General features: G+C 35.3%; 1 protein-coding gene across 3 annotated transcripts in view; it reads left to right on the top strand.

Moving 5' to 3' along the window:
- Positions 1–15,296, top strand: part of ELMO1 (engulfment and cell motility 1) — a 203,652-nt gene that overhangs the window by 38,928 nt on the left and 149,428 nt on the right. For all 3 annotated transcript variants that reach the window (XM_072412197.1, XM_072412194.1, XM_072412195.1), the window contains exons 2-3: positions 4,380–4,513; positions 9,878–9,918. In XM_072412197.1, the coding sequence (XP_072268298.1) occupies positions 4,436–4,513; positions 9,878–9,918 (119 nt within the window). In that variant the 5' untranslated portion in view covers positions 4,380–4,435. The remainder of the gene's footprint in view (positions 1–4,379; positions 4,514–9,877; positions 9,919–15,296) is intronic.

Raw genomic sequence — 15,296 nt, 5'->3', positions numbered from 1 at the left:
GGCTTAAAAAGAAAAAAAATCAAGGTGTTGCAATGGCCCAGTCAAAGCCCAGACCTCAGACTGATTGTAGTGCTGTGTTGAGAGGTGGTTCTACAAGCTATTGAATGATGAGGTGTACTTAGTTCTTCCACACATGGCTTCTGTATTTTGATTTATTTTTTATTAAATAAAGAATAACATAATTCAATCTGTTGTGTGTTGTTTTACACCTGAGGTTGAATTGAAATCATTTTAAAACTTGCTAAGAGCCAGAATATTAATGTTTATCATGTTCTGATATGTAAAACTTTTTAATTGTGTGAGGCTGTACTTTGTTTTTTTTTTTCTTGTCTGTAAATGTGCTACCATTGCTATAGGGCCAAGTAAGTTATATATGTATTCACTTGCTGAAACTATGAGAGTTAGAAAAGCACTTGACTTTTGACTTTTTAGTAGCTCCAGTGTTGTGCTTGGAATAGCTTTGTTTAACTCCTTTTAATTTAGTAATACATCACAAAAATGAAAATCAAATAGAGATTGTCTAGCAAGGAAAATTACTTTAATAAGCTACCAATTGTTTAGGTTTGTGGTTAAATCATGAAGATTGTAGTGAATGTCCACTGTTTTGTGGTGAAATGACTATTTTCAGCAAACATTTCATTCAGCTGTTTTTTATTATGTTTATTTATTCTTTTAAAAGCATTTTCGGCAAGTGTTCAGTTTGTAAGTTTTAGAGGGCCTGAAGTGCAGACCCAGACAACTTGAGAGGGCAGCACAATTGTAGTGTAGGTTTGTGCACTGAGGTGTAATTATTTAGGTTAGGCAGCACCTTAAAAATAAATGTGTGGAAAACACTTACATTTTTGCAATGTACTGCAACAAGCACTGAATAAAAAGTGTGAATAAAGTAGTTTCTTTTATAAAATAGAAAACACAGAATGACTGGGTTTTAATTTGTCAAAAGTCAAAATTGTATTCGGCACAACAACTTGTGTGTCATTAATCTAGGTGAATACCAATCAAAGTATACTTCAATTCATGTAATCAACCAAAATAATAGGCAGCCCCTTATAATACAATTTAGGGGAATGTACTAGACAAGCAACTGCCTATAAGCTGCCCCTAGCGATCTTTATACCAACTTTGATATTTGACACAGGATTTTTTTACATCTTCACAACCATCTGCTATATGAACTAGGTGGATGTGATTGGGGTCTTAAAGAGGTCCCCCGAACTCCAGAAAGACCACTACTACTACTGACTACCCATCTTTGTAACGATCCCCCAAAGAAGCCGTCCGGAAAAACGCGCCAGGATTGAGACGTTATCTGTACTTGCCTTGTCTACCACTCTTACAGGCAGTTGCTTGTCTAGTACATAGGCATTCTCCTGAGTTTGATTATAGGGGACTGCCTAATATTATCTTGGATTGTATGAATTGCACTATACTTTGATTTTTATTCACCCAGATTATTGGCACATGAGTTGTTGTGCCCAATATAATTTTCACAATTTTGTTAGAAGGGATAGATTTCTCTATTTTGTAACTATTTAGTTCCTATCATTGGTATAGATGGCAGCAGTAGTGCCCCCCAGCATTAGTGTTGGCCATAATAATGACTCCTACTGTTGGTTCCGTGGCCACAGTAAAACTCCCACATGGATGTCAGTCTCTAAAAGGCCCACAGCACTACTAGTGGCCAAATATCTTCTATGGTATTTGTGCATGCAAAAAAAAAATTTAACTTTTGATGCCAATGGATGTAATAAAACACTTCAGCATTCATGTGCAATGGCCGCAAAAATAACCCTTAACACTAATACCAATATGTGCAAAAATAAACTCCACTATTGAAGTTCCTGAGCATTTAATAAAGAATAAACCGTAAGGTACATCTGTGCCATACATCCTCTTGAGGAATATCCTAAGTAGAAATAGACCAATCCCCTGGGGAACAACAGCTTGATTGAAAAGGAGAATCTGGGCAAATAATAAATGTGCCAGGTTCGGTGAAGATCTCTCTGCTGAGTGCTGGACAGTTTTGCATACCCTATGTGTGAACTCCTGGGTTCCCTCCAACTAAAAGTGAAAAATCTATTTTGAGTGTTTTTTGCTTGTTCAACATTAATGGCTAAATATATATAATTTCCAAGGTTGAACTTTCTTCCTGCCCAAACACCTTCCTTAATTTTCTGTTTCAATTTCTTTATTAGTTTTCATTTTATTCATACAAATAAACAAGCCAATATAAATTGTGTCATAAATCGTTTATATTCCAACGGATTATAACAGAACAGTATAATCTCTATACAACACAATCTTCAATTTTTTTTAATGATAGATGTCTATCTTGACTTCTAACATTTCTCAATTCTAGTTACTGCTTAATCTCTATCTTTTATTACAATTAGTATCTCATTACACAGTATAATCCTAATTGGTTCATCTTTGTATTGTCGACTGCTTCTCCACTCCCACCCCCTCATATATTCCTCAGTGACAGAAGTATCCACTATAACCCTTTACCTAATATCTCACCCAAAACAAACATGTACCTAATTTATTAATAGGAGGGGAATATGGCATATATACTTAAATAATCTTATATTACATATAACATCGACAACACTAAGACACAAAGACCAAGGAAGGAAGGAGGGAGGACGGAGGACGGAGGGCAGGCCAGCTAACAATCCCACATATGAAAAGGGAACATTTGTTATAACCTACTCAATCAGTGATGGAACTATATGGTCAACATTGACCAATCCCAGCCGTTAGTCATGTAATGCTCAATCCATGGTGACCATATATTTTGGAATTTAGGAACCGAAGCAGTGAATATCACTCTCATCTTTTCATTCACTAGAAACCAGGACATTTTAATCTTAACTTGTTGCGCATTGGGGATTTTAGAACACCATGCCTTAGCCTAAACCATTTTGGCTGAAGTGAACAGATACGCTAACAATTTAAATTGAACATTAGTACCGAACAATGGTTTCAAACACAGACGTGCCTCCGCCGTTTTTTAGGAAACGCGCAACCCACTAAAGTTTAAGCTATTTGATATACTCTCGCCCAAAATTTTCTTATTTTAGGACACTCCCACCATATGTGATAGAGAATTCATGCTGTATTACATCCCTTAAAGCATTTACCCATACAGGTCGGCTGAAACTTAGCAAGCCTAAATGGGACAATGTATTGCTGAAGCGTAAATGCTACTATATGCCTCCGTAGACCAAATCTGATTCCAATCTTCCTGTTCCAGTAACATGCCCATATCTGCCTTCCATTTAGATTTATAAGATGGTATGGCCATACATGTTTGAACCTAAAGTATTATACAGAGCCGATAAAACTCCTTTTACTATTGCATTCTGTACACACAGTCTCATAAACCACGTCATATTATAAGTTCCAGCAGCTAATCTCAGCCTAGTTTGTATGAAATGCCTGATCTGAAGATACCTAAAGAGTTCCTCTGGTGGGGCTTCATATTTTTCTCTAATCCCACTAAAAGAAAGAATCCCTGCCAAGTTAGTAAAATGACAAATTCTATATAGGTCCTTTTCTACCCACCAGGAGAACATCTCAGTTCCTCCAGACCAGGGGGAAACAACGGGTTCCCAATTATAGAGCTTACTGGGCTATGACTGGACATAAGGCCCCACGTATGTTTAATAGAATCCCATATTTTTAGTTTATGTCTCAGTATTGGGTTGGTATTATGGCGCCGTTGTACTTCTGGAATCCAGAGTAATGTTTCAAATAATATTGGTGCCACCACTGTTTTCTCAGTGGAAACCCATTTAGGAATATCTTTTGGGCATGATATTGTAAGAAAGGCGTAACTTCGGCAGCTTTTTAATATGAACTCAAATGCGGACCGATAGGCCGCCCAAATTCCTGGATCGATATAAAGTATGTCTAGGGACTTGTGGCCATTTTGCCCCCCAAATATATTCTAACATTTTACTTTGTAGCATTTTTAAGACATGATTAGGCATAGCTAATGGAAGAACTCTCATAGGATATAAGAACTTTGGTAACCACACTTTCCTTAATTTTCACAGTCTTCATCTGAAAACTAATGCCCTTGACCCTTGAGCTGCATTTTGCGCCATATACTGTAAAATTCCTAATGCTTTGATGGTTCCATTATTTTAACTAGTTTGCTGGTTGCATATTATGTAAACCTGTACATGCCTGCAAAGTAGCAATGATACTGTATAGCATGGTCTATAATATTCCACATCTAACCTAAATGGCATTGCTACCTGTGGTAAAGCTTCACTTTGCTGGCTGATGATAATTATTGTTGCCTTTTCTTTTGTGTAAATTGTTGCCTCAGTTAAATGTCTTCATGTGTTCTTTTGTTTACCTTTTCCTAGGTCTGAATGGTTGATGTTTTCTGACTAGTGTGCAGCTACTGTTAACCTCAAGAAGGATGCCGCCGCCTTCAGATATAGTCAAGGTGGCCATTCAATGGCCTGGGGCATACCCAAAGTTAATGGAAATTGACCAGGTATGTATGTCTTCCTTGCTTTATTTATGAAAAATCAACGGAATGTCCAAAATGATTTATAACCTAAAAACCTCTATACATCTAAAAGATCATAATTATGGTTCTGCATAACAGATTGACACATGCGGTTTTTACACACTGTTACACTACCACTCTGTTTTTAATATTTAAAAAGGAGTTGAAAGGATCAAAAAGATTACTTTCACTTTTTACGGAGTCCGAGCCATCTGAAAATGTGTCTCCTACCTTCACTGTTAAACTTGTACACATGTGCAATAATTATTGTTGGAAATGAACGACTAACAACCGTTCGTCCGATAATCGTTAACAAAAAAAGTGCACAACAACGCCGATGAACGAGGAATGTCGCTGGAAATAAACGACTGTCCCAGTGGATCTGATTGGGCGACGATTGTTCACAATCTATTGTTTGTACAGTCGTTCAGTGATCGTGGATGGTTCTGCAGTAGACTTTCTCCTTTACATGTCACTTCCTGTATTGTTCAAACGATCGTATCTAGCGTGTGTACATTATTGGTGGATTATATTTGAACGATCGTATCGTTACAGCATGTCCAGAATTGTGCACAATACGATCGTTCAAAATAATCGTGCATAATCGTTGATCTGTCGTTCTTTATTTTCTAACGACAATTATTGCACGTGTGTACCTAGCATTAGTAGAATGTTTATTTGATATAATTTGATATGGAGATCACAAGATAAGCCTCTAATTGATGTGTAAACACACCAGGAAAGATGGAAGTGACAAGTAAAATGCAAGCACAAGCTTTTCTTCTGACATGAATAGCTGTGCATACTAATTCTAGAGCTTAGCTTTACTATTCTTTAGCTAGTTGGGTGTCTAAAATCCACCAAATGAAGTCTGAGACAACTTTTTAACTATGAATTGCATTACATTTTAAATGCTTTCTATATGCCTTCTAACATCAGTAAAATGCAACCATGTGAAGAAGTCCTTCATTCATTTATTCTGCCTACACAAAAGACTCATATACGTGGATAAAAACATCAAGGCGAATTTACCTTTAGAGTGACTTCTTTATCAAAAATATTAATAGATGTACCGTGTACCATAAAAAAGGTTGGGTACACCTTTGACCTCCAAAGGTATTTGGCTTTTAGCAGAAATGACTTTATGGCCACTAGACTTTGACATCAACCCAAAATGTTTGTTTGCAAATTTCCAAATCTATCAATGCAAGATATTTGTGAGTTTCCTTGTATTACCTGCCAGTTTTAAATCCCCCACATTTTTTGATTGGGTTTTATCTAGTCAACCCTGGTGGATTTTTTAGTTTGCTTTAGATCATTATCAAGCTGAAGATACATTTCTGCTTTAAACGCCAACTTTAGACAGATAGATAGCTTTACATTCTTATGAACACATTTTATTTTGATGCAGAATTTATAGATAATGTGATGACTTTAGTCTGCTCAGGCCCTGAATCAGCAATGCAACGTCAAAATATACTATTTTTAACACCATGATTCACAGTTGGTATGAAGTTCTTACAAACAAAACAAACTTATATTTCATTTATTAGTCAACAACACATTGTTTCATGAGGCCTGTTCTATACCTATATTTTCAATCCCTTATGTTTCTTTTGGATAATAAATTAAATGCTTTTCCTGGTACACATTTAGTGCAGGTTTTATTGGGGCAGTGTCTTACTAAGTGTAAATTCATGTACTTAAACTTTAACCACTGTAGATGTTGCTTACAGATGCCTCAAAAACATGCTGGAGTTGTTAAAAGCTCCTTTAAGCATTATAGGGCCTGCATTGGGACTGAAATGTCTGGTCTTGCCAGTCCTGGTTTTAAAGTGGAATAACTGATTTTAAATCAATTGGGTGATCTCACAACATTACTTAAAAACTGTTTTGACATCAATATCAAAGAGAACAGCACAGACTAGATATCTGAGGTTTAATTTGGACACTATTACCTGCAAATTGTTACACCTAATCCACCACACCCAAATTTATTTTTATGGATGTCTTGTGGTGGTAAATGTAGGGGTGTAGTTTTACATGTGAAAATTTAGCATTTTTGTTATTGTAGATTATGGGTTTTCAAGTACATCGGCCTTACCTGTAGGCAATGTTTGAATTGAGATTGTTGGCCTTTTCAAATATGTTGAAAACTCAACAATTTCCATGGGGTTTACTTCCCCACATGGCTATATATACCAGATGCAGAACTATTGACAGCTATGACTCATGGTACTGGATTCTGTCTGTGAAGTTTGAAGAGCATATGGGACTAGTATAAGCAGAACATTAAAGTGTATAAAGTAACAAGAATACCACAGATGGAACTGTGAAGTAAACTTGAAGTAAACTTGAATTCTAATGATCAATTACCCTAGATTCTCTAAGGAATGAAGACATGCCTTTTTTATTCAGTCATTGAATGTGACAAGGAATTCCCAGAGGAGAAGACTTCTTTTTACATGGTTGTGTGATACTGGAAGTACTTTCACCATGTGTTTCAATTTGCCACTGAAATATTGATATTTACCCATAGGAGTGGCTACAACCAAAAATGATAACACAAATAGACTTTAATGTGCCTACTGTGGTAAGGTATGCATGGGTTTGATTTTGGGGCGTGCCCCTATTTAATTATTCATTTGAAATTGGATTTTTTTCTTTCCCATATTTATATGGCTATCTGTTCACCACAAGGGCTGATTGTCACTGAGAGTAAGGCAAAATCTAAAATTTTGCGTTGCCGTTAGAACAGAAGGAAGCTTTATAGTGAAAACACATGCTGTTTCTTAAGATAAGAAGTGAAGATAAAAACGTTTTGGCCTTAGATATACAGTAAACACTAAAATTTAAGTTGGGAAAATGGTTGATTTGACTATATGATAAGTGTTGTATTAAAATGGTGAACTTGTCTTGGTTCCAGCCATTGGGTCCCCTCCATAGGGCGGCTGCTCACCGCATTAATCATAGTTATTGTTTACAGTTGTAGTGTCTTTTCTTGGCTCACAATTCTGCTCTTAAATAATTGCTTCTTGCCACCTCTTCTATTGTTGGTGCACCATTCATGTTAGCTACTAATGGCTCATCATATTAGTCTGTCTGGTCAATAGAAATATGTATGAGCTGATGGAATAGGACAGTTTTTTATAACATGTGTTATACTTTTGGTGTTTCTCTCATGTTTTCTACATTTGGCTCATATTAGCCTTACTGGCCAATAGAAACATTTGTTAGGTGATAGGCTAGGGCCTGAAAACCAACTATAGCTTGGTCGCTAACTGAATTTTTGTAATTTAGTTCGAAAACCTTGGCATACCTCTAAAATGTAATCTTGAAATAAACTATTACTTATAGGTGTGCAGAGCACTTTTTTGGAATCAGTCAGTTTTGGATACAGAAGAGAAAGAATGGAGCCTCACATATTGCATTTATTTATCCTAATATTCTATTGGAGTGACAGAACATCTCTCCAAGTAAGATACTCACTGCAGCAAAAACAATTTAAAACCAGATTAGGAAAAGGGTAAAGCCTGGCTATATTCCAGATCAAGCAAACATGCTGCAGAAGTGTCTCCTAAGCCCTATGCATCTGCATTGGTGAGTCCGACACACACAGAAACACCCACAGACACATGCGCGATTTAAAACAAGCAATAATACAGCAAGACATGCAAACCACATGTGCTTGAATCATGGTCCACGTGTTTCATGAATCTGGTCCACTTCCTCAGGAGGATATTTGTTTCTATGGTTAAAATAATATATATATAATTTCAAAATTGCATACAAAGAATAACAATTCAGCCACATAATAACAAAAACCAAAATAAATTAAGCATACAGTTTTATTACTTACATTCAAAATCATGAGAAATATCCATTTATTTTAAAACACAAAGAAACTATTATGGTGCATGGCATGAGAAGAGTGGCCAAGCTTGCCAGTGTACGTTTGACCAGACCCCCTAAAAAAATGTCAGGGTACAATAAGAAAACCTATGCATCCATTTTGGCAGAGTGATTTTGGTAAAAACTTGTTTAGATTTATTTGTGTTCTGTGTGAAGAAATAAAAAGTATGCCATTTACAATAAATAATTCATAAAATAATTAATTTGCTTTTATTGTAAATGGTCCAAAGAATGTCAGGCTGAATGGTCAGCCCCCACACATTTTCACCTCACTAAATCTGGCCCTATTTGCAAAAAGTTTGGACACCCCTGCCTTAGATGTACTATTTCACTTTCACAAGTCTCCTTTTAAATGAAATACTTACACATGCACATTCCCAACCAAGTGTTTTTTTTGTAAGTACAATAGCACCTGGTATATTTCCAGTTTAAATCACATCAGCTCCAATTTACTTGCACTGCTTCTATGATGCAGGTGTTCATCTTTTCAGTACAACAAAAAGTGTACTACATCTGTATAATCAATTTAATGTGGAAAACACAATGCTCTAAACTACATACAAGAGGATATCAAAACATTAATACAGGTGTGTGTTAATCTAAAAGACAAATAATGTATTTTAAATAAAGCTAGCGCCTAAAAAATGTACCTAAAAGTTTATATCTTCTCAATTTCTGTACAGTCAGAATATGCAGCAATACACATGCTGCACCTTTCGAATTGGTTTAGTAATTTTTGTTGTGTTGTAGCTGTGAATGAGATCCCAAACCAGGATTGGTTGGTTGACAAGACTTGACAATACACTCCCTATCTGGCAGTTATACCTGCTCCAATATGTGTCTCAACTGTGTGCTTAGACATTTGGTAAAATCCACTTTTAAACTTAAAGTTTGTATTGCTCATGTGCCCATGTTTCACAAAAGGATATCCTAAACTTTACAACAGTCACTCAATTAAAAAGGATGTAAATTATCCCTACAGGGCAATTTGTTTTGGTAACTATTGCCAGAAAGTGTATTTTCCCCCTTACTCTGAGATTTCCTTTTGCTTTTTTGTGTTTCTATAAAAGTGATACAAAATACAAAAGAGGGACATCAGAGTATCAGAGCACTGAACCACTGTACTTTAGTATTGAGTAGCAATCCAAAACTCCAAAAATTTAGGCTGTAAACTAAAGATCTGTTAACAGCCCCATTTGGGCATTCTTGTCTTTACAGAAGAAATGCTGCTGCAAGTTCCACCTAGTAAACAAAATAGGTTTATGGTAAAACTTGTGTGTTGATTCCGTTTAATTATCAGGTTACGTTACATTGCTGCAAAAATACTACCACAATCCACCCCCAGGCATAGAATGTATCAAGAGGCTTTGATCTAATGGTGGTTGTGATTTGGATTTAAGAGACTGTGTACTAATTCTATTCTATTTTATTTTTCAGAAAAAGCCTTTATCTGCTATCATAAAAGAAGTCAGTGATGGGTAAGTAGATTTACAGAATTTGTCAGAAAATGACTTTATAAATTCTGCAGTTAGAGACCAAGGTTGATAAATCTACCATAAGAACTGTTTATATATATATATATATATATATATATATATATATATATATATATATATATATCGTTTAAATATCTGTAATTCTCTTGATGAATGATTTTATCAATAAAAAACATAAATAGTAGGCCAGCAGTCACATGAATGTGTCACCAGGCCCCAAGATGACTAACACTTACTAATGTAGCATGTGGCCAGGTTTAACAATGCATATAGTGTTCTATGTCATATTTAATAAATGCAGACAATTACATCACTAAGTGTATTGTTTACTGTTTATCATATTGTTATGTGATGCTTTCGCCTATATTATTGCTTACATCAGGTCTGATTCTCTAGTGGAAACAATGTCATTATGACAGATAAAATGCTTAAAAATAGCTTTTTTTCCAGGGTGGGGGGCAATCAATTTACTAAAGTATTCATATGTTGGCCCATGAAGATGACATGAATGATTTGATTATGATGTGTTGTGTGCATTTTACACCAAGATCTCAGAATGCATGGGGATGTGAATTGATGATCAAAGTATTCCACATGCTGCATGCTCAATGTCAAAGCTGAGAAATAATGTAACTCATCCCATACAAAATCTAAAATGTAACACTGCCCTGAATCCTCTGATGGTTATACCTCATTATAGTTAGCTCCCACAAGGCCATTGCAAAAACACCCTGCATCATTTTTGCAAATTTTACCCTATAATACAGTATCCACTACAAAATTGTGATAAACTATTGTTTGGGGTCTCTCAGAAACCAAAAAAAAATAATAATAAAATGTTAAGTTATAGAATGCTATAAGAATTTGAAACTGGTGGAGCTCCTTGAAGCATAATTCTTCATACGCTGAAAATCTCACAATAAAAACTATTACCATGTGTTGTTCTTTATTCTTTATAGTTCATCACAGTGTTCCACCTTGGATTTAAAGTTGAACTAAACTGAAAAATCCAACAAATTGTGAGCAGGCAAACTATTTATTACAGTAAGGAAATACTATGTCTTTGGTGCAATAAAACAAACCTACCCACCTGTTAACAACCATACATTGTTTGAGCTGCACATGCAAAGATCATTGTATGAACTTGGCATATCTTGGTGTAAAGAATAAATGAACTTCTGTGCATATGCAAGGGAGACATCATTCTGGCCTGGGTAATTAAGATGGTGAAAAATCTTGAACCAGAAAAAGGACCGGGTGAAGATGTCCATGAATGAACAAGGGGAGGTAAGTTTTAGTTACACTTAAGAAATCCATCTATTAGATAGTCAAGCATTCTGATACGGAATACAAAAAAAAACTTCTCCTAAAGTACCACTTAGATCTGAGGGTATTAAGAAGCTGATTGTGGAATGAGGTTCATCTGGAAGTGGTGCTAGGTTAGTCCGCCCAAGATACTTGCATTCCTTGTATTAATCCAAAGAAAAAGTGTGAGAAAATCACTAGAATGTAGGAAAAAGATATGTACAAAAAGGTTAAACTAGTATCTTATAAAATTTCATGTGTTTTGAGATTGATCCCCACCTTATCCTCAGGAACATATTCACTGATTGGTGAAACAAGAAATTTGGCTAAAAGGTTGTGGTCAGGGTGCACATTTTTTCTTCCCAGAGTTAGTCAGGACCAGCAATGATTACCTGAAGGGTATTTGATCCCATCAAATGTATCCCAGGGAAAAATGAGAACAAAAAAAAACATATATCGTGCCTGTCTTTATCCTTTAAAGACCCTAGAAATACAAGAAAACACCCTGCCCCGTGTAGTTTTCTAATGAACTCTGACTCACCTCGAATTTTGTTAAGCACATTAGTGAGACTACTCATTCTGTAGTCCCAATTATCAATTATAAGGGATAAGTAGACGCAAGAATTGTGCAAGGACAGCTCTGAATTTGATATGATCCATAGGTATTTTTGTGCACTTAAATATGCCATTGCAAGTGTTTTGTTATATCTGTTTAATCGGCCAAAAATGTAGCAGATTAGAGAAGTTAGTTGTTCAGGGTTACATACACTTTGCAAAGTAGAGATTGGTTTTGTGTGCATTTCCTTGAAGTATGTTGTTAAAATAAAGAATTTGTTAAATATTAGAACAATAAAAACTTTTTAAGTTAAATTAAATAAAAAAACACACACAATAAAAGATGTTGTAAGTGTTGCAGTTTTCTGGAGTTAGGGATTTAGGCCAAGATAGAATGTTGACCGGGTACATATTAATTCTTTTAAAATTGTAGACAATTGTAAACATATATAGAACAGTATTGGAGGAAAAAAACAAAACAAAATAAACTTGAAGAAAGCATCCAGCGTTAATATTTGTGAACGCTCAAGGAGCTTAGCTCATGTGAAATTATAAGGTATACTTTTTTAACCCTCTCAAGTGACCCATGATGTTGAGTCTGAGATAGTGTTAATAGATGCTGATGGATGACTGCTTCAGTTTATTTGACACAGTTCGTCCATCATTGCCATCAAGTTCCATTCAGGTCCAATAGTAATAATATTATACTAGAATTGTAGTTGTTGTTAAGATTTATACATAAAAAGCAGAATGTACTTTTTAAAGCTTTTTTTTCCTTTGAGAATGAACTCCAAATATATACTATACACTTGCTGGTTTTAGCATACCATAATGATTTTTATACTTCAGCCTTCTAACTGATTGATTGTTTTAATTATTATTTAGCATTTACTATTTTATGAATTTATTGCTCAAAAAATAAAGCAGAAATGCACTTGTAAGTCATTTTACCAGTTAGGTTCCAGATCAATTTCTCCTTTCAGTCTTTAGCAATTTTTTATTTTGAAAATTTTACCCTTTTGTGAAAAAAAAACAAAACATAGCAGTTGAGCAGGTTGATGGAAGAAAAATGATGGCTAGTCTAACAAAGTGATCTTAAGTAGTTAAAAAGACTTCTTAATAAAAAAAAAACAAAAAAAAAAACTTGTGCAACTGCAAATGTTCATGTAATCACAATGATTGGAGTAGTAGTATGACTAGAAACCACAATCATTGGCATCTGATGCTGGATCGAAGGCCTACATACTACGTAGCTACATATACAACTCCAATGGTTCTCGCCCAATAATCGGCTCAGGGCCGGTCGTCCATCGTCTGAACGACCGGCCCGGTGGATCTACGGACTATGAACGACGAACGATCTTAATGCAAGGGAAGAGGGAGGGAGGGAGCGCAGCGGGGTGCCGGTCTGTTGTTCCCCCCCTCCCCTCTCCATAGAGCAGAACGGTGATGTATGTACAGCACTCATTCATGCATCGTGTAGTCCTTAGTTGTTGGAAAGGATTGTGAAATCCTTTCCAACAACAATTATTGCAAGTGTGTACTCAGCTTAAGACTGTCAGCTGCATCTCTGTCTTTGTGTCATGCTTTTTTTTGAGCACTCAAAGCTTAACTGAGAAAAATGTCTAATTATTACAGTGATAAACCGTTTTACTTTGGATAGAATTTAATACAGATCACATGAGCAGGAACTACACTTCTTGTCTACCAGCAGCTCCTCCTAAAAATTGATGCTTTCAATGGAGAGCTGTAAAATAAAAATAAAACAAATATTCCAGTATCGACACAGGGAACTTAAAAACAGGACAGTAATATTCAAATTACATATATTAATGACTTTTTGCAAAATGCTTTACTTGGGTGCATTTTTTTTTACAAAAAGGTTTAACAAAATAAATGTAACCTGTATTAGTGTTATATTAATATGTATTAATAGACAAAACATACCAACTTAACAGTAAAAAATACTGTTCTCAAGGTGTTTTAAAAGCTTTTTTTACAAACATTTTGGGGCATTTTGTAATTTGAAGAACTTGGTAATAAAGTGGACATGAGAGCATTCCTTTCATTAGCTCTTTCCTGTAATGTGAAACATTCCTAAAGAGAACTTCATTTGCAGATATAATTTACTTTTCAAACATTGTAAGGAACTGGATGTCTCCAAAGACCACATAAACACAAAGAAGCTTTGTAAGTCATTCCTGTAAAACCTAACAGGAATTTATCAGTAAAATAACATATCCAGAGAAAAGGGATACATGATTGTATCCACAGTATTGCACATGATGGAAGAATACTGTACTTCTGTTATTTACACACTAGATTTCCTAAATTAAAAACAAATGTAACGTGAAAACATAGATTGGCTGAACAGTGGAGTTTGATTTTATAAACTAAAGCAGCATTAAACTTTTTACTATAAAATCCAATGGGGTTTCTTGTTTTACTGAGAACAATAAAGCAGATTAAATTCTGAAAAGTAATTCTAAATGAGTCTAGTTTTTCTTTTTGTTTTTTTGCTATAGCCATATTTTGTTCTAAATTAACAAGCAACTGAATTAAAATTGTTATGGGATGATTTACCTGGTTAAATGGCTGTAGTGGAAAGTTGGTGCCTAACATCAGCTGTGGAATTGGAGACTTATCAGTGTAACTGTTGGGTACAATTATATTTGTAAAAATACAATGCATTTAACATGTTATCAGCCTAGATTATTGGAAATAATGGGGCATTTTTTTTTATAAATAAAACTGCTTTAATATAAAAGGTCTGCTCATCCAGCAATATTTGGTTACAAAAAGGTTAATATGCCATTTGCATATCTGTAATGTAGCATGGTAGGAACTGCTAGAGTCTGGATACAACCATTGGATGTCCTTTTCTTTGTCTCGAGTATCAGCATTATTATGTTGGTTTTCAGGGATGTTAATTTTTAATAAGCATAATTTTTTCAGAGATTTACTTCATCATGCTTACTTTTAATATTTTCTTTTTTGGTATTGTATTTTGACATGTACAATGGCTATTGTTAAGGTCAGTAAATGAACTTTGAAATTGCATCATCAATGACAGCCAAGCCATAATAATGAGCACCTGGTACTCAGCTCTTCTATTTTGCCTGTATAGATCTATAAGTTTACTTATAGGGTATTTTTTTTTGCTTAGTTTTTCTGAGGTTACTATGGTATATTAGTATGGCAATGACAGGGAAATGTGTACATGATCAAACTTTCTGTGCAGATAAGCTTTTATACTTAAGTGTGTATCCAGTTACTTCTTAACCCCCTAACCGCTAAGCCCGTAATTTCCCGCACTAAATATTTTTGCTCTTTTGGTTAACCCCGTATTTTCTCGCCTACACTAAAATCCCCACTTACCTGGTCCCGCTGTGCTAATCCAGCGTCGGGTCCATGTTCCAGCGGCGTCCTCCAGCGTCGGGTGTCCCTCTCCTTAAAAGAAAAAGCCGGCCGGCTTAGAGGAGAAAGCCAGCTGGCTTTCT

This window comes from Pyxicephalus adspersus, chromosome 5 (assembly GCF_032062135.1).
Source record: "Pyxicephalus adspersus chromosome 5, UCB_Pads_2.0, whole genome shotgun sequence".
Classification (NCBI taxonomy): Eukaryota; Metazoa; Chordata; class Amphibia; order Anura; family Pyxicephalidae; genus Pyxicephalus; species Pyxicephalus adspersus.
This window is presented reverse-complemented; position numbering and strand designations above follow the sequence as displayed.